General features: G+C 38.3%; 1 protein-coding gene across 6 annotated transcripts in view; it reads right to left on the bottom strand.

The window, feature by feature from the left end:
* Nucleotides 1–22,509, bottom strand: part of LOC150093608 (thrombospondin type-1 domain-containing protein 7B-like) — a 950,748-nt gene that overhangs the window by 611,507 nt on the left and 316,732 nt on the right. For all 6 annotated transcript variants that reach the window (XM_090412735.1, XM_090412734.1, XM_090412733.1 and 3 more), the window contains exon 5: nt 12,922–13,479. In XM_090412735.1, the coding sequence (XP_090268861.1) occupies nt 12,922–13,479 (558 nt within the window). The remainder of the gene's footprint in view (nt 1–12,921; nt 13,480–22,509) is intronic.

Genomic DNA, 22,509 nt, shown 5'->3' with positions numbered 1-22,509 from the left:
GCCTCCACTTGGAGAAAGTGATCATATAGTTGAGACCTGGGAAATTACCAAACATAGAATTTTCTGTTAAGAAGGGACATATGTGGAAATATAAAGCAAGTAATTACGACAAGCTGAGGAGTCAGTTTTCAGCAGAGCCATAGCTTAAGAATTTCGAGGGGAAAGATGTGGTGGTGGTCGAGAAGTGTTTGAAGAAATCAGTATCTGAATGTATACATAGTCAGAAAGATAAATCAGGTAGGAGTTAAATGGGTGAAGAGCTTCACTAAGCAGACAAAAACAAGGTTGTGGATGGGATTTTAAAGAAAAAAGTGATCAACATGCTGAGCAGTAAGGTGCAGGCAAGAAGGGTGACCTCTATGGTAAAGAAGGCCAAAGCTAATTATGAGAGAAAGCTAGTTGATGAGGACAAAAGAAACTAGAGCATTCTTTTGTTATTATTACCACCCCAAGACCTCATGGAGTAAAAGACTCATTTGGGAGGTCCTTTTATCACACCACACACAATTCATCATACCGTGTTTTAAACACATTCAAACTCTTTGTAGACACCACATTCTCAGGCAAGGCATTCCCAATCATTCACAACTCTGCACGAAAAAAACCTGCCTCTCACTCCCCTACTCACACCCTCTTTATACAGTTTCCAGGGATGACCTCTGGTTCTCCCCTGATCTCTCACTATTCTCTGCAGAACTTCTCCAGCATTGATCCTATAACAACCCCTTACCAACTTGTAGGTTTCTATCATATCTCCCCTCTTCCTCCTGTCCACCAGACTCTGCAAATTATATCTTCTCAATCTTTCCTCATACTCGACATTCCAGAGGTCAGAAACTACTTTAGTCAGTCGCCTTTGGACCCTTTCCAACATCTCTTCATCCTTCCGAAAACCCGGTGACCAAATCTGGGCGCAATAGTCCATGTGTGCCCTAATCAAAGCCTTATACAATGGAACAAGAATCTCCCTACTTCTACACGTCAGTGTTCTCCGCATCATTCCCAGAAGTCTTTGTGTTGTCTTCACAATTCTGGCGATGTGGCCCCTAAATTTTAGATCCTTATCTACTATCATCCCCAGATATCTTATTTCCTCTACCTCCAATAATATATTCTCACCAAGCATAAATTCTGCATCCCATCTTTGTTTTCCAAATGTTAAAACCAAATTTTAAAATTTTTAAATTTTTGCAACATTGAATTCACATCCCCATTTCCGTGCCCAATCGCACAATCTATTCAAATCTTCCTGTAAGGCCCCAACATCTTCATTACACTTCATGGTTTGTCCCAACATTGCATCATCTGCAAACAACTGATTGCAAACAACGTTAATATACAAGTTAAACAGTAATGGACCTAAAACAGACCCCTGAGGCACTCCACTAGTGACTTTCCTTTTCCTGGATATCGTTCCCCCATACACAACTTGTTGATACCTATCAGATAGCCAGTCTCCAATCCAATATCCAGCCCCATCTGCTCTAGTTTGACTGTCAACCTATCATGAGGTACTCTATCAAAAGCCTTTCCGAAATCCAAGTAAATTACTGTATATCCTTTTCCTCTGTCCAAGGAAGCAGTCACTTTATTGTAATAAATAGATTACTAAAACATGGCCTCCCTTTAGCAATTCCATGCTGTCCATCAAAGATAATACCATTGTTATCAACCCAACTATGGATCCTAGTTCTCACAAGCTTCTCCAACAACAACAACAAGTCACTTTGCTTGGTCTTTGTAGACCTCATGGAATTGGTTATTTCCACTTCTCTTATGCTGCCTCCACAATGCCCTTTTTCTCTGTATTGCATTCTTAATCTCTTTATTCATCCATCTCACACCCACCTAATTTAAACTTCTCACCCTTGGAATACATTTAGACATTGCATCTACTAAACAATTTTTTAAAATCCCCCCCCCCCAAGCTGCACAGATCTCTTTTCCAGCTAACTCCTCATTCCATGCTACACCTGCAAGCTGTCTCCTGAGCTCTTCATAATCCCCCCCCCCACCTTGTAGTTCCACATATACCCTTTTCTCAGAGAGGTCCTCGCACTGCTTGCAACCACCCAGGTAATCATCTCATGGTCACTCTCACCAATTGGTGGATGATTTGACGCCTCATTTATAATTACATTCTCTGATGAGATGAACAAGACCCTCAATCCTCTTGTGTCCTCTGTTACATACTGTCTGAGGTAGTTATCCCTCAAAAACTCAAGAAACTCATTTTCTTTACTTCCAGTTGCTATCTCATCATTCCAGTCTATATTGCCATAATTAAAATCACCCATAATGATCATCCTTTTCTTATTTACTTGGCTAATTTGATTGTACATTTCATTATCACCACCATCCACATTACTTGGTCTATAACATCATCCCACCAAGTATTTGATTCTATTCACCTCAATCTCACACCATACTGCCTCAAAACCACTGGCACTATTTCTCGCTTGCATCTCTACTTTATATGGACATAACTCTTTCTCTATTATCAATAGCACTCCCCTCACTTTTTACCCCCCCTGTCCTCACGAAACATCATACCCTTCCATCTCTATTCCTGTCAGGATGTCATCCTCTTCCAACCATGTCTTACTTATTCCGACAATCTTTGGGTGAACAGACGCAATTAGTGCAACCATTTCATCCGCCTTGTTTCTTATACTTCTAGCATTGGTATACAAACACAACAACTCATTTCTGGATCTACAGCTAGTTCCACTGATACCACTCACTCGATGTGATCTCTCCATGGTCAACTGGGGCCATTTCCCTTTCTTCTTCTTCATTTTAAAACCCTTTTCAATTCCAACTGTTTCCTCTTGATCCCTGGTCATCCTATTCCTTTCCTGACTACACATGCTCATCTCCTCTTTGAGTATCCACCTTTCTCATGCTGTGTACCCCTGTCCACCCAGAGCCTCCCCATTTCCCTGCTCCTCTTGCACACCCATTCTCTCATTTTCTATACTCATACCACTCACTTCCCCATTCATAACCACCTCTTTAATTTCTCCTGTCTTACTCTCCTGCTCTTCCACATCACTTCCCACTCAATCTGATTCATTCTCTCTATTCACTTCTCTACCTCCCAGCAGCAGTCTCTCACACCATAACCAGTCAAATGCAGTCCATCGCTCCCATACAGCTCACTTCATCCCTCAAACTCATTCCACACATTAACAAACTGTACTCCCGTCTCCTCACACATTTCAGCCAGCATATCATTCATAATCCTTGTTCTCTGCAATTATGTAGCAAGTAAAAGGAAGAATAACTATGGAAGGATGTCTAAAAAGTGCTGATGGTGGGCATGTAATAGAACCAAACCAAATAGTTGAATTACTGAGTGAGCATTTTGCAGGGGTGTACCATCCAGGTAGTATGCAAGAAGATATGACACTGAACAGCAGTTGAAAAAATAGAAGTGCTTAAAATATTGCAGAACCTCCATATGAACACAGCCATGGGATTTAATGGCATATTGGCCTTTGTATTACAACAATGTGCAAGGGAACTGTCAGTTCCTCTGACCAAGCTGTTTAATTTAAGCCTCAGTACTGGAAAGGTGCAAATGTGGAGTAGAAAGAGATCAAAATAGTTCCATTGCATAAAGGAGGCTCCAAGACAGAAGTAGCAAATTATAGGCCTATCAGCAGCTCAGAAGTGGTGGATGAAACAGAATTCAGGACTAGGTGGATAGGAATATGATATTCTATAAAGGAAAACATGGTTTTTTGTAGGGTAGGTCTTGCCTTAGTAATTTGCTTTATTTTTATAATCAAGTGACAGTGGAACTGGATAAGGGAAATGGCTACTCAGTGATGTTGCTAGACTTTGCAACAGCATTTGGCAAAATTCCACATCCACATAGGCCTAGCATTTTGCAAGTTTGTGAGTGGGTCAAAGCTTCATGGGATGCTGTGAAAACTGAGACTTGTTAAATCATTTAAGAAGTGTGGCATTAGTAATGCGCTGGATGGTACAGAGGACAATTTGTTGTATGAGGACTCAGATTCTGATTTAGAAGAGGTTTCAAGTGTCTCTTCATTTAGCTCTGGAGATGAATTTCTGGGTTTAGACGAAGAAGATTAAAAGGTAGGTACTCTTTCCTAGTTAGATTAGGTATTTGGTGAAAGTAGACCTACTTATTACTTTATATTTGAAATACTGTGAATTCATTATAATATTCAGTTTTTTCCTTAAAAAATGTGTACAAAAAAGGGAGTGTGTCTTATAGGCCGAGGCATCTCATACACCGGTAAATACAGTAGATACTTTATTATTGTTACTTTTTCAGCATAAGAGGGTTTTCTACTAGGTGTTCTTACAGTATATCTCCTCTTCATCTATTGATATGGTTATGTTCTGCTTGGCCTTGAGCTTTTGAATCTTCTTTCCATCCTTGGACATGTTCAGAAGTAGGCTGCATATTATTATTATTAAGAGAGACCTCCAGGGAGTCAGGGACTCATCGAGGGAGGCCACATACATCAGCTATCATACAGATGCCAGCTATCATACTTATTCTTGAATTCGTTCACACGCTGCTTGCACTCACACCATCCAATGCCAATTCATTCCAATCACGCCCCACCCTATGAGAGAAAAATCCAGCCCTCATCCCCTTCTTAGCATCATTCATTTTAACTTCCAAGGATGCCTTCTTGTCCTTTCCCCACCCTCAATAAATTGAAAATTTCTATCTACTGAAATCCTGTATGACCCTTTCAGAAGTTTGTAAGTCTCAATCATATCACCTCCCCCTCTTTCTCCTGTTTGCTAGTGTCTGCAGTCTACAAATTCTCAATCTTCATGATCAGTATTCCATAATCCTGATATCATTTTTAACACTCTCCTTTACACTCTCAACACATGAACATTCGTTTCAGGAATTGCAATTATCTTTTGAGTTGTATTTGCAATCTGAGAGAATATTGCAATTTGCAATATTCTCTCTCTCATGATTAGCACATTAGAGTGTTTTGTGCTTACTCTTTATTATCATCTTCTTTTAATGCCACATTAAGTACAGATCACGTAACCATGATAGGCAGTCTGGGCATGACCACATTTCTGACATTAAAAGCAGTGCAAAAGTTTAAGATGCCCCCTACATTCACTGATATTGGATTCACGGTGTTATATATAAGGATGATATTCGTGGTCAGCACTGGGGAGTAAATACTATCCCTACATGTGAGAATTCTTCTCATGGCTGTCACTCTTTGATTTGTCAATCTTGTAATTCAGAATAAATTTTCTTATTAGGAACTTTTAGGTGATCCCACTCTGATATTATTCCTTGATAAAAGTTCAGAGAGAAAAATTTGTTTTCAGGACGATATACAGATTTTGGGGCTTCTAATCCTTCTAAATCCTTCTGGATAAAGAAGCGTGATATTTTAATTGGACCTTCATGTTGAATGAATAAAAAGGAAAGATTAACCATTTGAAGGTGACTGAATTTTTTCTGTCAGCTGATATGCATATGGTATTTTTTCTGTACTCTGTTGGTGCCTGCTGAAAGTTCCCTGATAAAATTGAAGATGAAAGACTCATTCTCAGAAAGATAAAAAATTCAGTGCCAGAGGTCCCCACCTACAAAGAATAGATATCTACTATGGATATCTATTCTTTGTAATAACCCAAATATGGATATCCACTATCTGGAAAACAATGACTGCACTCAGAAGTGGAATGAAAGAGCTGCTCCAGATGTGATACAGAACAAGCCTTGGGTTCGGTCTCCTGACCATGGGAAAAGAGACTTAATTCAACACGGTTCACTCTGCTGACTAGCCCATCCAGGACTATCCATCCTGCTGAAAAGCAGTGTGAGACTACTGGACTCTACCTTTTCCTGACATCCACAGGATCAAACCACTAGGCATAAACATACCAGGAGGGCAATATATCCCAGCAATCATAGTAAGCATGATATGCGAATAAAAACTCAGGAGAAAGAAAAACCAAAGAAAACATACAGGGAAAAAAAAAAAAAAAAAAACTGTACCATCACTGGGAAGTCCCCTCTACTATGAACTGCTACCCCACATGGAGGGGACAGGTAAGTAAAGAAATATTAAGCATACACTCAAAATATTAGAGACATCTCGATACTAAATAGAATCCATCTGTAACAGGTAACTAACAATATGCAGACAGCACTGGGTATAAACAGATATGTGGTACACCGTCACCAGGCAAATATCTGCGTTCTAGTGTATGTGCATGTCAGTGACAGGGATAATGGGCAAGGGTAATGATCTAAATAACTACAAACAAAGAATGATAGCAGAAGCATATAACAGACCATTAAAAAATTTCTTGGAAAGTTATTCTGCAAGGATGATCATATCAATAAGGTCTTAGGTATTTCAAAAATGCCATTATAAATAGCAAACAATACATTATGAGACATATAGCCAGAAACATTATCATTATTATTATAATTACCCAAGACCACATGGAATCAAAGATTCATCTGTGAAGTCCTTTTATCAGATACACAGCTCATCATACCATACTTTAAACACACTCAAATTCTCTGCAGACACCACACTCTCAGGAAAAGCATTCCAATCATTCAAAACTCTGCATGAAAAAACCTGATTGTCACTCCCCTACTGACACCCTCTTTATACAGTTTCCAGAGATGACCTGGTTCTCCCCTGATCTCCCACTGTTTTCTGTAGAACCTCTCCAGCATTGATCCTATAACAACCCCTTACTAACTTGTAGGTCTCTATGATATCTCCCCTCTTCCTTCTATCCACTAGACTGCAAATTGCATCTTCTCAATCTTTCCTCATACTCCACATTCCAGAGGTTACAAACTACCTTAGTGAGTCACCTCTCGACCTTTTTCTAACATCTCTTCATTCTTCTGAAAACCAGGTGACCAAATCTGGGCACAATAGTCCATGTGTGGGGCTAATTAAACCTTATACAACGGAACAAGAATCTCCCTACTTCTACAACTCAGTGTCCTCTGCATCTTTCCCAGAAGCCTTTGTGTTGTCTTCATAATTTTGGCTATGGTCCCCTAAATTTCAGATCCTTATCCACTATCACCCCCAAGATCTCTTATTTCCTCCACCTCTGACAATATATCCTCACCAAGCATAAATTCTGTATCCCATTTTTGTTTTCCAAATATTAAAAACTTACATTTTACAACATTGAACTCACATCCCCATTCCAGTGCCCAATCACTCAATTTATTAAAGTCTTCTTGTAAGGTCACAACATCGTCACTACTCTTCATGGTTCGTCCTAACTTTGTGTCATCTGCAAACAACTGAATATCTCCATCCAAATCTTCACCAATGTCATTAATATACAAGTTAAACATCCCCCCAAGGCACACCACTGGTAACTTTCCTTTTCCTGGATATCGCTCCCCCATACACTTGTTGATACCTATCAGATAGCCAGTGTCGAATTCAATGCACCAATCTAATATCCAACCCCATCCGCTCTAGTTTGACTATCAATTATCATGCGGTAATCTATCAAAAGCCTTTGCAAAATCTAAGTATATTACTGTGTATCCTTCTAATCTGTCCAAGGAAGCAGCTATCTTATTGTAATAAGTAAGTAGATTACTAAAATGTGCCCTCCCTCCCTTTAGCAAATCCATGCTTTAAATCAAAAATAATTCTGGATCCCAGTTCTCACAAGCTTCTCCAACAACTTAACCAGAACACCTGAGACACAGATAGGCTTATAGTTTGATGCTTGAGTTATATCACCTTTTTTATGAAGTGGCACAATTTTGCCCTCCTTAGGAACTTGACCAAGTGCAAGACTCGTATTAAAAAAATATGTCAAGGCAGGTGTCAACTCTCTGGCACATTCCTTCAGAATACATGGTGATATATTATTAAGTCCCACAGCCTTATTCACATCTAGTTTGTTCAACTCCCCATACACCTCTTGCTCACTTACAGTCAGTCTCTCTTCCCCATCATCAATTGCTCTCATTCTCTCCATGAAGTCACATTCACAAGCTTGAAAGACCTTTATGAACTGCTCATTAATTATCTCCACCATATCTTCTGCATCGGCTGTCTTTTTACCATTTTCTCCAATCAATGTCATTGTTCCATAATCATTCTTTCTTTTGCTGGCTACATATAGAAAGAACTCCTTAGGATTCTTTTTGGCTTCATTAGCTAACTGCTGTTCATACCACTCACTTTAGCTACCATCACCAACCAAGTCACCTGCCTTGCCTGTTCTTTGTAGTCCTCATGGAATTGGTTATTTCCACTTCTCTCATGCTGCCTCCATAATCCCTTTTTTTTCTGTATCGCATGCTTGATCTCTTTATTCATCCATTTCACACCTACCTTATTTAATCTTGTTACCCTTGGAATACATTTATTTGCATCTACTAGATAGTTTTCAAAAATTCCCCAAGCTGCATTGATCTCTTTCAAGCTAACTCCTCATTCTACGCTACACCCACAAGCTGTCTCCTGAGCTCTTCATAATCACCCCCTCCCCTTGTAGTTCCACATATACCCTTTTCTTACAGAGGTCCTAACACTGCTGGCAACCACCTAAGTAATCACCTCATGGTCACTTTCACCAGTTGGTGGATGATTTGATACCTCATTGATAATTACATCCTCTGATGAGATGACCAAATCCACGACCCTCAATTCTCATGTGCCCTCTATTACATATTCTCTGAGGTAGTTATCCCTCAAAAACTCAAGAAACTCATTTTCTTTACTTCCAATTGCTATCTCATCATTCCAGTCTATATTGCCATAATTAAAATCGCTCATTATGATCACTCTTTTCTTATTTGCTTGGCTAATTTGATTATACATTTCATAGTTGCTACCATCCACAATACCTGGTCTATAACAACATCCAACCAAGTATTTCATTCAATTCACCTCTATTTCACACCATACTGCCTCAAAACCAATGGTACTATTTCCCTCTTGCATCTCTACTTTGTATGGACATAACTCTTTCTCTATCATCGATAGCACTCCCCCCACCCCCACCCCCACCCTCCCTTTTTATTCCTTCTATCCTCACGAAACACATCATACCCTTCCATCTCTATTCTATCAGGATGTTGTCCTCATCTAACCATGTCTCACTTATTCCAACAATTTTTGGGTGAACAGACTCAAGCAGTGCAAACATTTCATCTATCTTGTTTCTTACACTTCTAGCATTTGCATGCAAACACAACAGCTCCTTCCTGGATCTACAGCTAGTTCCACTGATACCACTCATTTGATGTGATCTCCCCATGCTTGACCTGTGCCATTTCCCTTTCTACTTATTCATTTTAGAACCCTCTTCGATTCCAACTGTTTCCTCCTGATCCCAGGTCATCCCATTCCTTTCCTGTCAACACATGCTGTCACATCCTTTTGGAGCATCCACCTTCCTCATGCTATGTACCCCTGTCCACCCTGAGCCACATAATTAAGAGACAATGAAAGAGAAGAAGAGCAAAGAATCAAAGGAATGAAGTCAATAGCTTTACATTCCAATAATTACAACTGATAAGATAACTCCATGGCATAACCATAAACCGCAAGAGAGCATATATGAACAATGAACACACCATGTATCATATTCCATCCTGAATAGGGTATTAACTACAGATGACCATTGTACATTCTGTCTGCATAACAAAAATATGAAACTACAACAAAGGTTCAACGCCTATGGAGTAGCGAATCTGAATCTGTGACATTTCATGTGGGAAATAACAACCCATCACATTACATCACAAAAACAACAATGCAAAGCAGTAGAGTAATCTGAAACCTGTACTCCATGCACTTCGATACCAGTGGTCTACCTGAATGGTGTTGCTTGCCAACTAAATTATGTCCATTCATATTAATTCTTTACCCTGCATGTGATAAATAATTTCAATAGGAAATCACAGGTGATATCCTAATTATAGTGTTATGTTAATAACTTTACTGGACCCTGAAGTCACCATATCTCACTGGCCATCTTTGGGATATGGTGGAACAAAATATTTGTGAAGGCCCACCACAAATAAATGTGAACAGAACATCAGGTCTATGTGAGATGGAATACACGTTGAATATTTCTTCAAATTTGTGGATGCTCTGGCATATTAACCCTAATGTAGTTTCTGCATCTCTAATTAACTGGCCATGAATGTACATGTTATCGCTGGTGTGCTGATAGGACATAGAACACACATACCGTACAAAGCACATCGATTTAAGAATCCCAAAACAGTCCTGTACTCACATCAAAGAAATTATCTTTTATAACTTTATATCATTTAACATGTGAATCAGTGGCAGCTCGTACATAAGCACTGCGACACTGCAGTACCCCCAAGGAAAAAATCAAAAAACTAAATTTTGTTTGTGTTTATAAATAATAACAATGCTTACAACATTATATAAATGCAATACAACATGTTAAAGGTTACAGCTTATGTTTTGACATCGATTGAATAGTTAATAATTGGAATTGTTCGATTAACACTTTAGATTACGAAACAAATGCACTGCATTCTAACGCAGTGTCAGAATTATCACATTTGGCCAATTGCAGCTAGACTCACCGATATTCGTTGCACTTCTCATTACACATTACAAGTGATCCGACACTGCTCATTTAGGCAGTGTATCGTATGATTGCGTGCATTATTTCTGTGAGATATGAAACTTTTATTATTGGTGCGTGTTCATGGTGAGGGTGAACTATTTTCTGTAAATCTTATTTTTTTTTGTTAAAATAACATAATTATTTATTTATTATATATACAAGGCTGAATTATGACGAGTGTCACTGTTGAAAATATGAAAAGAATTATATTTTTTCAATTATCATTACACGAAACAAATGCACTGCGATCTAACGCAGTGTGAGAATTATTGCGCCAATTGCAGCTAGACTCGCCGATATTCATTTACGCTTGTCATTGCATGTTACAAGTGATTCTGAAGTCGCTTAAATTGCATGCATGCGCACGTTATTTCTGTGAGATACGAAACTTTTATTATTGGTGTTTGTTCATGGTGAGGGTGAAATATTTTTAGTAAAGCAATTTTTTAATATGTAAATTTATGTATTAATAAATTGGTTACTGATTAGGAAAAAAATAATTTATTTTTTATTTTGTATATGTACAGCAGCCCAACTTAAAATTTTTCAACACCGCCACTGATGTGAATATTATGTATAGATACATACATACACTTTATTTTGTATCAACAGGTAAGAAATTCAGCTTAAAAATGTTTAAAATATCTACAAAGACAGCACAATTTCCAAAAGATTTTAGCATAATCTACTTGTTTTAATACTTGATGCACCATCACAAACACAGGGTGATTCTAAATTATTGTCGGAGTTTCCATAGCCTATAATTTTAAAACCATAAATAACAAAATAAAACTGCTTGCAGAATAAGAAAGTAACTAAAAAAAAAAGTTTTATTACTTATCAAATCAATACTGCAAAATGCTAAACAACTTCAACATGCGTGGCACATAAAATGTCCAAGCAATAATCAATTTCTCTCCAAACGTCCTCTGTCATTTGCAGTGTAACTGTTACTATCGCAGCATCAATTCTGGTCTTCAGTTCATCGAGGGAATCACAGGGATCTGGTAAACAGTGTCCTTCACGTATCGCCACAGAAAGAAATCAAGTGGCATATTTTTAGGCAGCACAGAGGCCACAGAATATCGGTCCGCCATGCACAACCTGGCACCCAGGAAAATGCATGTCAAGAAATTCTTGGACAATGAGAGTCCAATGTGGTAGTACTCCATCTTGCTGGAACACCACATTTGGCTGATGATCTTCCAACTGGGGTAACAGATACAGCTGTAGCATATCCAGATAGTTCAACCATTGTCACTATTTTTTCTGCAAAGAAAAAGGGCTCCAAAATTTCCAAACCTGACAAAGCACACCAGACATTCACCTTTGGACTATCTCTTTGGAATACTCAAATGGCATGAGGCTTTTCTGATCCCTATATTCTGCAGTTATGACAATTTACCTTCCCTGATATGCAAAGTATTGCATCATCACTAAATATCCATCTCTGAAGATAAATTTCATCAGCTTCAACTTTTGACGAAATGTCTTGGGCAAATTGGAAGGAGCAGGGTTTATCATCCAGCTGTGAAGCCTGCACAATCTGCAGTTTGTAATTACAGAGTTGAAGGCAGTTATGAACAACCCTCCAAACAGTGCAAAAAGAAGCAACCCTGCAAAGACGCTCATCTAGATGATTTTTGTGGGCTTTGATAAAATGCATCCTGGATTCGATCAATATCTTCCTGCAAAGTGCTCATTCTTTTCAGCTCCTTTTTGGTGCTGAACACTACCACTCTCCTCAAATTGCTTTAACAAATGTTGGATAGTATTATCTGAAGGTGGGTGTGTTCCATACTGAGTTCTGTAGCATTGCTTTGTGATAATAATGGACTTTGTTTCAAAAAACCAAAGTACACGCATTGTTTTCTCTTGAACAGTCACCATTTTAAAGTATAATGTTATTATTTTCCAGATATATTATTATTATTATGTGACACCTCCAGGGAGTCCAAAGACTCATTGAGGGAGAATGTGTCAACACCATTGAACGATTGCACCCCTTCCAACTACTAACCGTGCTCAAACCTGCTTAACTTTTTGCGAGCCATTAGTAGCAGAGGCTTTACCAATCGACCAACCTTTGCTGGTGTGCATGGCATTGCCAAATAAAAAATTTTTCAGTTATGCTTTCATATTCTGTAGTAAGCAGTTTTATTGTTGTTCTTTCCAGTTTGAAAATTATAAGCCATGGAAATCCCTACAGTAATTTAGAATCACCCTATATTTTAGATTTCTTCATTCTTAGTCTAAAAGACAATAACACCTTACCTGTTATCAACAACTTCACCATGTTGATTCAAACAGGAAAAATTTCTTGAACTATAACCCACAACAGGATGACGGCAATACCTAGAGTCTACCATACTGAGTATATGGGCTTCCAATGGACGGCAAATATCCCACTGACTCACTTTCCAGAAGTACTGTCTTTTGGATGGTGGCTGTTGTAAACAAGAAGTCACAGGTTCACAAGAAGCTGTTTCTGTCAAATATGGACAATCTTCACCTCCATTATAGGGAGCAATTATTACCCTCCTAGTCCTGGTACGATAATTATATTTACATCCATTACACTGTGACCATTCAGTATAGTTTGAAACCACACAGTCCTGAGGACAACCAACTGTGCAAGTCATCAATGATTCTGGACGGCGTTCAAAATATTCACATGCACTGTCATCTATCACTCTCCCTTTGCCACTATTACTTTTAAGGTATATACAATTCACCTCACGTGTTGCGATTCCTGTCATTTCACGGCAGGTCTTTTCACTGTATATTCTATTTTTATTTGCCATGCATGAACTCCAAGTTCCCACATGCCACCTAAATGAAATTTAATTAAAAAAAAAAAAAAATCATAAAGCAGTGAAAACATTTTCTCAGATAATAAATACACTAAATCTATTATAATATGAAATAATGATATATTAACAGGTCAATAAGATGCGATTTATACTACTGACTTTCTCAAAAAGGGTACACAATACAATTATGTATTGATATTAACATTATTCTGTTTGTCAGCTCAGGAATGGTTTAAACTGAGCATAGAAGTATACAAGTTTTGATCAAAAATTACTGAACACCTTCCTTCACGAAACTATGAAGTCGATATTCAGAAAGTGCTAAGAATCAGGACACTGCATGTGCACTTTCAGTAAAAAGAGTATATGTTATTTATATATGTATCCAAAAAGACATCACTAGCTTAAATCCATGAATACATCAATATAAACACCAATTATTTTCTATTATTAGGAAAATATATATGTAAAATGAGCTTGAAATAATACAAAACCAGTGATCTGTATTGTGAGCAGCTATATGACTACATGCACACAAATTTTTAGTACACTGATGTCCAAAAGCTAAGGATGGACAACATTTTTGCCTGTACATGAAAACATTTTCATATATGGGCAAATGTGGTCATAAATTTATTGCCAGCATACTAATAAATTATACTGCACAAAATGTTTTATAAATTTATATGTTTTTGGAAAAAAATTACAAATTTCCTAAGAATATATATAGTTAGGGAATTAAAAGGAATTAATGTACAGTGCTGAATTTGTATTGAATTTGTCCACTGTGAACTGCAATAAGCTTTCACAAAGTTGTATCACCAAGTGAGTCAGGAGTTTTTCTTGAGGCAAACTGGCCCACTCCTCCTTCAGAGCAAGAATAAGGCCCTGTTGGTTTTCTGTAGGAGAATGTCGAGCAGCAATACATCTCCATATTGCATCCCAAACGTGGTCTCTGGGGAGCATGCTGGCCATTCGATCCAATTAATATCCTCGGTCTCCAGAAGTATCTCCACTGCTCATGTACCGTGTGGTGTGGCGATGTCATCCATAAAAATGAACTCTTTGCCTACAGCAACATAGAACAATTGAACATGACATTGAATAACTTCATTGCAATATTGTTCACCAGTCATAGTCCCTTTTTCCAGCAGTTGTACCTTGGTGCATCCATTAAGCACAATACCTCCCCACATCATGATCTCAGCACTGCCATCTCTCCCTTTCAAACTGACTATCTTCTGTATTAACCCATTGGTGTCTTGTCCAATTTTAATGGATACAACACCACTGAAAACATGCTCTACAATGAGCTGTGGATAAAGGGATACAGACTACAGGCATTTGGGTGTACAGGTCTACTTGTCAGATGCCTAGCCAAAGTTTGTTGAGATATCCATATTGAATGGAATCAACTTGCAAGCTGGCCTGTCATGGCACATTGATTACATTTCGCTGTTATAACCAAAAATCTGCCTTCGTGCTCTGTGGTAAAGCAAAGGTGACCTCTTAGCAAACATCAAGAACATAATAATAAAATTAGTTTAATCCTTTATCCAAGTGTGAGCAAACAAAGTTTGCGCCTGAAAGTATCTTCAGAACTGGGTTAAGATGGTACAACACCAGGGCAACTCGTTGCAAAGGTGGAGCAAACTACCAACACTCCTATCTCAGTATCTCCTATAATGCAAAACACATCTCCTTGCGGATATGTCTAATGTTATGCATTAAGGGAAGGGCCACTACCCAGACTAGTTTCGACCTTTATTGAGGTCTCTTCAGTGGGAGCAAGGCCTAAGTAGAGATACCAGGCAGAAGCATTAGCAAGTCATCTCCACCTATAGGAGTTGCCAAATGGTGTGCCACCCTTTTTTAAGTTAAGTTCAAGAACATATTCCATTTGAAACACTGCCCTGAGCCTGGATACAATGCTATGTGAGATTCAAAACTCTCAGGCAATAAGGAAATTATTCCACGTTCTTCAAGCTTTCCAATAATTCTTCCCCACATGAAATCATCTAGATGTCTTGGAGACATTACAAGATATCTAAGTTTTACTAAGTTCAGTTATACAAATTGCCACAAGCTAATTTGTCTGAATTTGCAGTTTAATCTGCAGAAATAGTCCTTCTTGAGGTTTTGGACAACAGTGTATATACACATTATCAAATGAAACTCTTCATATTACAAAATAACCGATTTGCAAAGTCTCTTGAAATTATCTTTGCTAATTATCTTTCTTTTTTAACTTAAAGTTTGAAATGTTCTAGGATTTTGATTATCAACTTATGGTTTGCTTACATTGCTGCACTGATGATAACTTACACAATAAGCTTTAAGAACAGTGCCTAAAAAATTTTAATTACATCATAAAACATTTCATGTTTTACAATAGCAGATGCAGTACAACCCTTGTAATGAAGTGGATGCTTGAGACAACTGACTATTAAAATTGATGCTCTCAAATGTTCATTCATGGCATAGCAACTTAACATTACTATCATGGTTTAAATGACATGCTGTCAATGATGGACACAATAACAGCATTGCACTTTAAGACTTTAAAAATGTTCAAGTTCACATAAAAATCATTAAGATAATAGCCAAACAATATGAACTACTGCAAATAGGATATATACAGGGTGTTCGGGATAAATTTGACAGTTTCGTAAGGAAAAAGAAAATCTTCTTTGTATCTATTAAATTTAATGAATTGACAAAAAAACATTACAGGCAGAGTTAATTACAATACTATCAACAAGATTTACTCAAAATAACCACCATTAGCATCGATCACAGCTTCAATTCTGCTTCGGAACCTCGAACAAGCTGATGCTACAGTCTCCCTGGGAAGGGCCGCAAAAACTGTTTTAATTTTATCCATTAACTGGGCTTTTGTATTACTGGAAGTGCGATTGGTGTCTTTTTCAACTGCGCCCCATACAAAATAATCCATGGGGTTAAGGTCTGGGGAGTTTGGAGGCCAAACATTTGGACTGGTGAAGTCGTAGAAATTTTCAGACAACCATTTTTGACTTTTCCCAGAGGTGTGGCAAGGGGCCGAATCCTGCTGCCATACATACGGCCTACCATTGGCTACCCTTGTTATCCAGGGCTTGACTACAGTTAGCAACTCCACGAACAAAGCCCGAATTCCAATGCCAGGGTTCTTCAACACCTGTTCCTGCAGATTTGCGAGGAATTCTGCTGTACGAACGCAATCAGATCGTCTGCTAGGATCTTTCTTCTTGCTACATCCTCGTAGTCACCATTGCAAGTCTCTAGTTCATGCCTGATTGTTTTTACTGTATTCAGGGAGCATTGGGCAGCAGTCGTAATATCCTTATTTTGATGGCGGGCACGAATCATCATGATACAAGTTATTCTCTTCCATGATTCAGGTGGGTTCCAGCTATCCATCCTTTCTGACATCTTGTATATGAATGAAGAAGGGTCCAAACTTTTAAATGAAGAGAAGTGTGTGTTAATACATGTAACTTACGGAAAAATATCATTAATTATAAATATGTCAAATTTATCCCGAACACCCTGTATATAATATCCCAGAATTTCAATGGCTTGATGTTTGAAGGACATTAAACTGCAGAGATTTGAAGGAGGAAACAACTCACAGAGAGAAGGAAATGAAATTTATACAGATATCAAGAGGTAATTACAGCAGCCCATGAGAAGAGACAGACCAGGGATTTGAGAGCACTGATATTATTATTATTATTCAGGCCTCCATGGAGTCAAGACACTCATCGTGGGAGGTCCTTCCTAGGAAACACAAAGTCTATCATACCACTTCTTGAACTCACAGACAGTTCTTGCTTCACCACTATCAGGCAATGTATTTCTCGGTTCAACCACCCTCCATGCAAAGAAACCACTCCTTACCCTCTTGCTCACAGTTTCCTTTCGTAACTTCCAGGGATGGCCTCTTGTCACCGCTCTTTCCCGCTGCTCCACCAAGTGAAAGAACTCCCCAGTGTCCACCCTGTAACTACCTCTCGACAGTTTAAAAGTCTCAATCATATCACCTCTTCTTCTTCTTCTATCCACCAAACTCTGCAGTCCATATTCCCTCAGCCGATCCTCATAATTAATATTGTACATTCCTGAAACCATCTTTGTTATCCACCTCTGCACCCTCTCCACAATTAATTTATCACTTTCAAATCCTGGGGACCAAATTTGAGAACAATAGTCTAAGTGTGGTCTGATCAGGGTCTTATACAATGGAATGATAACTCTTCTCTCTGCAGGTCAGTGTCCTTCTCAGTATTGCAGCAATCCTCTGGGTTACCTTCACCACCTTTGCAATATGCTCCCTGAATTTCAGATTTCTATCAATCATCACCCCCATATCTCATCTCCCCTACTTTCTGAAGTACAGTTCCTCAAATCAAGTATGCTGCCTCCCTTCGATGTATCCCAAAGTACAAGACTCTAGTCCCATTTTGCTGCATTACACTGATACCCCCCACCCATGCATTTGCTGATCTGTCTAGTTCATTAAAATGCTCTTGCAGGGCTGCCACATCTGCACAATTATTAATAACCCCTTACAGCTTCACATCATCTGCAAACAACTGAATATCCCCTTGCAATCCATTGACATAGAGGTTAAACAATATAGGTCCCAGTACTGAGCCCTGTGGAGTCCCCACTTGCAACCTTCTGTCTCCTTGATAATACATTCACCTGAAATATATTCATATCTGAGCTACTTGTATATAGAGGTTAATGATTTCATATCACTTGCCTTAGTATGTATCCAATAACTCAAAGCACATCCTCTTTTGGACGCGTATAATGCTATGCATAATGGGATAATAACCTTCGTATTATGTATAGCATTATACATATCTCAAAGGGGTGTGCTATGCACTATGGAATACATACTAAGGCAAGTATTTAGCCTCTATATAGAAGTAGCTCAGACATGAATATATGTCATGTGCAAAACATGGTTTTATTTCTTGGGGAAAAGGATTAAAATCAAGTATATAATTTCTTAGAGCCTCCGTAGCTCGGTCAGTATAGATAAACCACTTTGGTCAGAAAGACCTTGGTTCGATTCCCATCAGTCATGTGAGGAACCTGTAATAGATAGTATAGAGGTTACGTAAGGAGAAAGATGACCAGCTAATTCATGAGCAGTACAAGGATCAAGCAAGAAGATTACCAGCATGGTAAGGAAGGCAAAATCAGATTATAAGAATAAAATAGCCCAAAGAGGTGAAAGGAAATCCCAAGGAGTTTTTTTGTTACATGGCAGGCAGGAGGAAGACGTGGAAAGAAGTGGGAGGAACTATGGAAGGATAACTTTACTGAGTGCAGATGATAGAGGGAGATAACAGAGGCAAATAAAATTGTTGAGCTATTGCAAGGGTATATCGTCCAAGTGAAGATATTGTTATGGTAGAGGTGATAGGGATCAATATGAGAACAGAGGTTGATGAATTAGAGGTACTTAGGATATTGTAAAATCTAAATGGAAATACAGCTGTAGGATTTGATGGGATATCAGCTTGCATTTCAAGAGAATGTGCAGGGAAACTCGCGATGCCTAGGATGTACTATTTAAGTCTCAACTCTGGCAAAGTCCCAAGAGAAGATCCAAAATAATTCCTTTGCATAAAGGAGGATCTAAGTCTGTTGTAGCAAATTATAGACCAATCAGTATTTTAGGAGTGGTAGTAAAAGTACTAGAAAAATTGTTCAAGAAGAGAATTCAGGAATGGGTGGATAAGAATATGATATTCTATGAGGGGCACCATTGGCTTTGTGAAGGGTAGGTCATGCCTTATTAACTTTTTACAATAGGGTGACAGCTGAGTTGATAAAGGGAATGGCTGCATGATGATACTGCTGGATTTTGCAAATGAATTTGACAAGCTATCACATGGAACCCTATTATGCAAACTGCAACACATGGGGATGGATATGAAACTGATGATATGGATAAAGGTTGTTCAAGGAGAGATACAAAAAAAAAAAAAAAAAAAAGTATATGGAATAGCAGAATCCAGAAGAAAGCAGGTGACTAGTGGTGTGCGAAAAGATTCAAGCTTGGACCACTACTATTTAATTTCTACGTGAATGATATAGGAAATAATTTCAAGCAAGATATTCAGTTGTTTGCTGATGATGCAAAGCTGGATAGGGTAATAGTTAATCAAAGTGATGCAGAGAGCTTGCAGGATGAATAGACTGACATTGGATAAGCATAATGATGTTGATTTAATGTGGAAAAGTGTAAAGTTAGGCATTTTGGGATACAAAGAGTACATGCTGTGCACCACATCAAGGGGAAACTGTATTTCAGTAAATCATGAAGCCGGGGATTCGTGGGGTGGCAGTGTATAGAGAGTTGAAGTTTAGAGGACACATTGCTAAAGTAGCCAGGGTAGCTCACAGGATTACTTGGTTATTAAAGAACACACTAACACACAGAGATAAGGGAGTTACTATTCATCTTTATAAAACCTTGATACGACTACATCTGGGTTACTGTGCTCAGGTCTGGTTACCTGGTTTCTTGGGGATGAAAAAATGGTGGAAAGCACAGAGAGGCAAGTGAGCAAGATGGCGAGTGGTTTGTGGAATGCTTCCTATGAGAATACATTGGTTGATAGGCAAAAAGGGAAGATATGATAGAAATATTTAAGTCACTTAAAGGATTTTATAGGACATGCAGGGGAAATGTTTCAACACTTGGCTAGAGGGAGCAGAACAAGAGGTCATCCCTGGAAGTTGGGTAAGAGTATGGTTAGCAAGGGCACAGGAACTTGATTTTTTGCTTGGAGAGTGGTAAATGAGTGGAATGGGCTGCCTGAGTCAGTTGTAAGTACTTTGTCTGTTAATGGTGTCAAGGAAAGGTATGATAGATATTGTATTGATAGTTTGGGTCTCCCAGAATGAGTCTTAGGGCTATATGGAGGTGCCTGTGCAATAATAATAACTTCCAGGTACATGAATGTGTAAGGGATTGTCTCTTGAAGAGAGATAACCCATGATATAGTTCACTGTAGTTGGTGGATTGACTGGTGGAGGCAGAGGGTTGTAGATAGGTGTCCTCCGTTGATGAGTCTTTGGACTCCTGGAGGTGTCACATAATAATAATAATAATAATATGAAGCTAGAAATTTAGGGGTGGTGGTAGACAGAGAGATAAAGTTTAGAGGACATATTGCTAAGGTAGCCCATAAAATTACTTGGCTAGTGAAGAACACATTAACTAGTAAAGATAAGGCAGTTAATTCCTCTTTATAAGGCCTTGATATGCCCACATGTGGATTACTGTGCTCAAGTCTGGTCCCCTGGGTTTCTTGGGGGGATGAGGAAGCAGTGAAGAGGATTCAGAGGAAGGTTACCAAGATGGTGAGTGGCCTGTGGAATGTTCCCTATGAGGATAGACTGAAGGTATGTGAATTGCAGAAGTTGGTTGATAGGAGAAAAAGAGGGAATATGATCAAAACATTTAAGTTGCTTAAAGGATTTTATAGAATAGATGCAGGGGAAATGTTTCAGCACTTAGCTAGAAGGACCAGAACAAGGGGTCATCCCTGGAAGTTGAATAAATGTGTGGTCAGTAGGGGTGCAAGGACTAGATTTTTTTTTTTTGCATGGAGAGTGGTGAATAAGTGGAATGCATTGCCAGAGTCAGTTGCGAGTGCATTTTCTGATAATGGGTTCAAGAGGTATGATAGATTGGGTCTCCCACAATGAGTCTTTGGACTCCATGGAGGTGCCCGTATAATAATAATAATTTTGATTTTTATATTAAGGTTATCTTATGGTTATGTTAACCTGTCTAGCTTGAGTTTTGCAGGGAAAACAAAAATCTAGTTATCTAGATTGAATGTTATACAGAACAATCTTGATATCTAGTTATTGTACCTCATAATTAGCCTTGCCACTTTATATTAATATAATTATTCATAGCTTACAGTTGTGTTAATTGTTAATTCTTTACTACTGAGGTGCAGTTATGGTATTTAGTCTCAAGTCTTAAAAAAAAAAATGACTGGCTCTCTTTCTTTATTGATGTAAATTGTAAGCTGAGTTTGATAAATTTAAGATTAGTGTTAACATAGTACTCTAAACAATTTGAGGGTAGCACATTCAATCTGTGCATGAATGTTATCATCACTACACAAACATAATGAAGGTCACATCAGCGACTAGCTACTTCAGATTTGACAGATTTAGATCAACAAAGAAGGTCAACAAGAGTTAGGATATTTTAAGGACTCTAGGCTAAATACAATAATGAAACCTCAAGAAAAGAATTAACAATACTCAAAGCATTACATTAATGTAATGTAATTACATTAATATAAAGTGGAAAGACTAATTCCAAGGTTCAATAACTGGGTGTCAAAAATAAAAAAAATTTCTTGATTAATGTAATGAAACATTACCTAGCCTACAACAGTATGGTGTGGATTGCTTTATTGTAATGTGTGTGTGTATACTTCTGAAGACAACCATAATGTTAGAGACAAAAACAAAAACACAGAAGATAATTTTAATATCAGACCTCCATAGAGTCAAAAGACATCACAGAAAGTACACATTATCACATACTAAGCTTGTCGAATAGTGCTTTAAACTCATTTGACATGTTCACATTCACCACACTTTCAGGCCATGCATTCCACACACCAACCACACTCCATGTGAAGAACCAGCCTATTACTCCCTTCTTCAAACTGTCATTATACAGGGATAGCCTCTTGTTTTATCCATCTCCCATTTCGTGAAAAAATTCTTCCACATTAAGCTGGTAACAACCCCCACATACTAAATTATATATCTCAATCATATTCCTCTCTTCCTCCTATTCACGATGCTCTACAAATTGCAATCTCTAGTCTCCTTACCCTACACTTCAAACTCTAGTACCATCTTGGCTAAACTTTTCTGGACCCTTTCTAATACATCCTCATCACCATCAGAATCAAGTAATCAAATCTGTGTGGTAATGAAGCCTGATCAAGGTCTTCCTTATATAAATTGAACCATGAACTCTTTATGT

Source organism: Typopeltis vanoorti, chromosome 23, assembly GCF_054136105.1.
Source record: "Typopeltis vanoorti isolate ZY-2024b chromosome 23, IOZ_Tvanoo_1.0, whole genome shotgun sequence".
NCBI classification, from domain to species: domain Eukaryota; kingdom Metazoa; phylum Arthropoda; class Arachnida; order Uropygi; family Thelyphonidae; genus Typopeltis; species Typopeltis vanoorti.
This window is presented reverse-complemented; position numbering and strand designations above follow the sequence as displayed.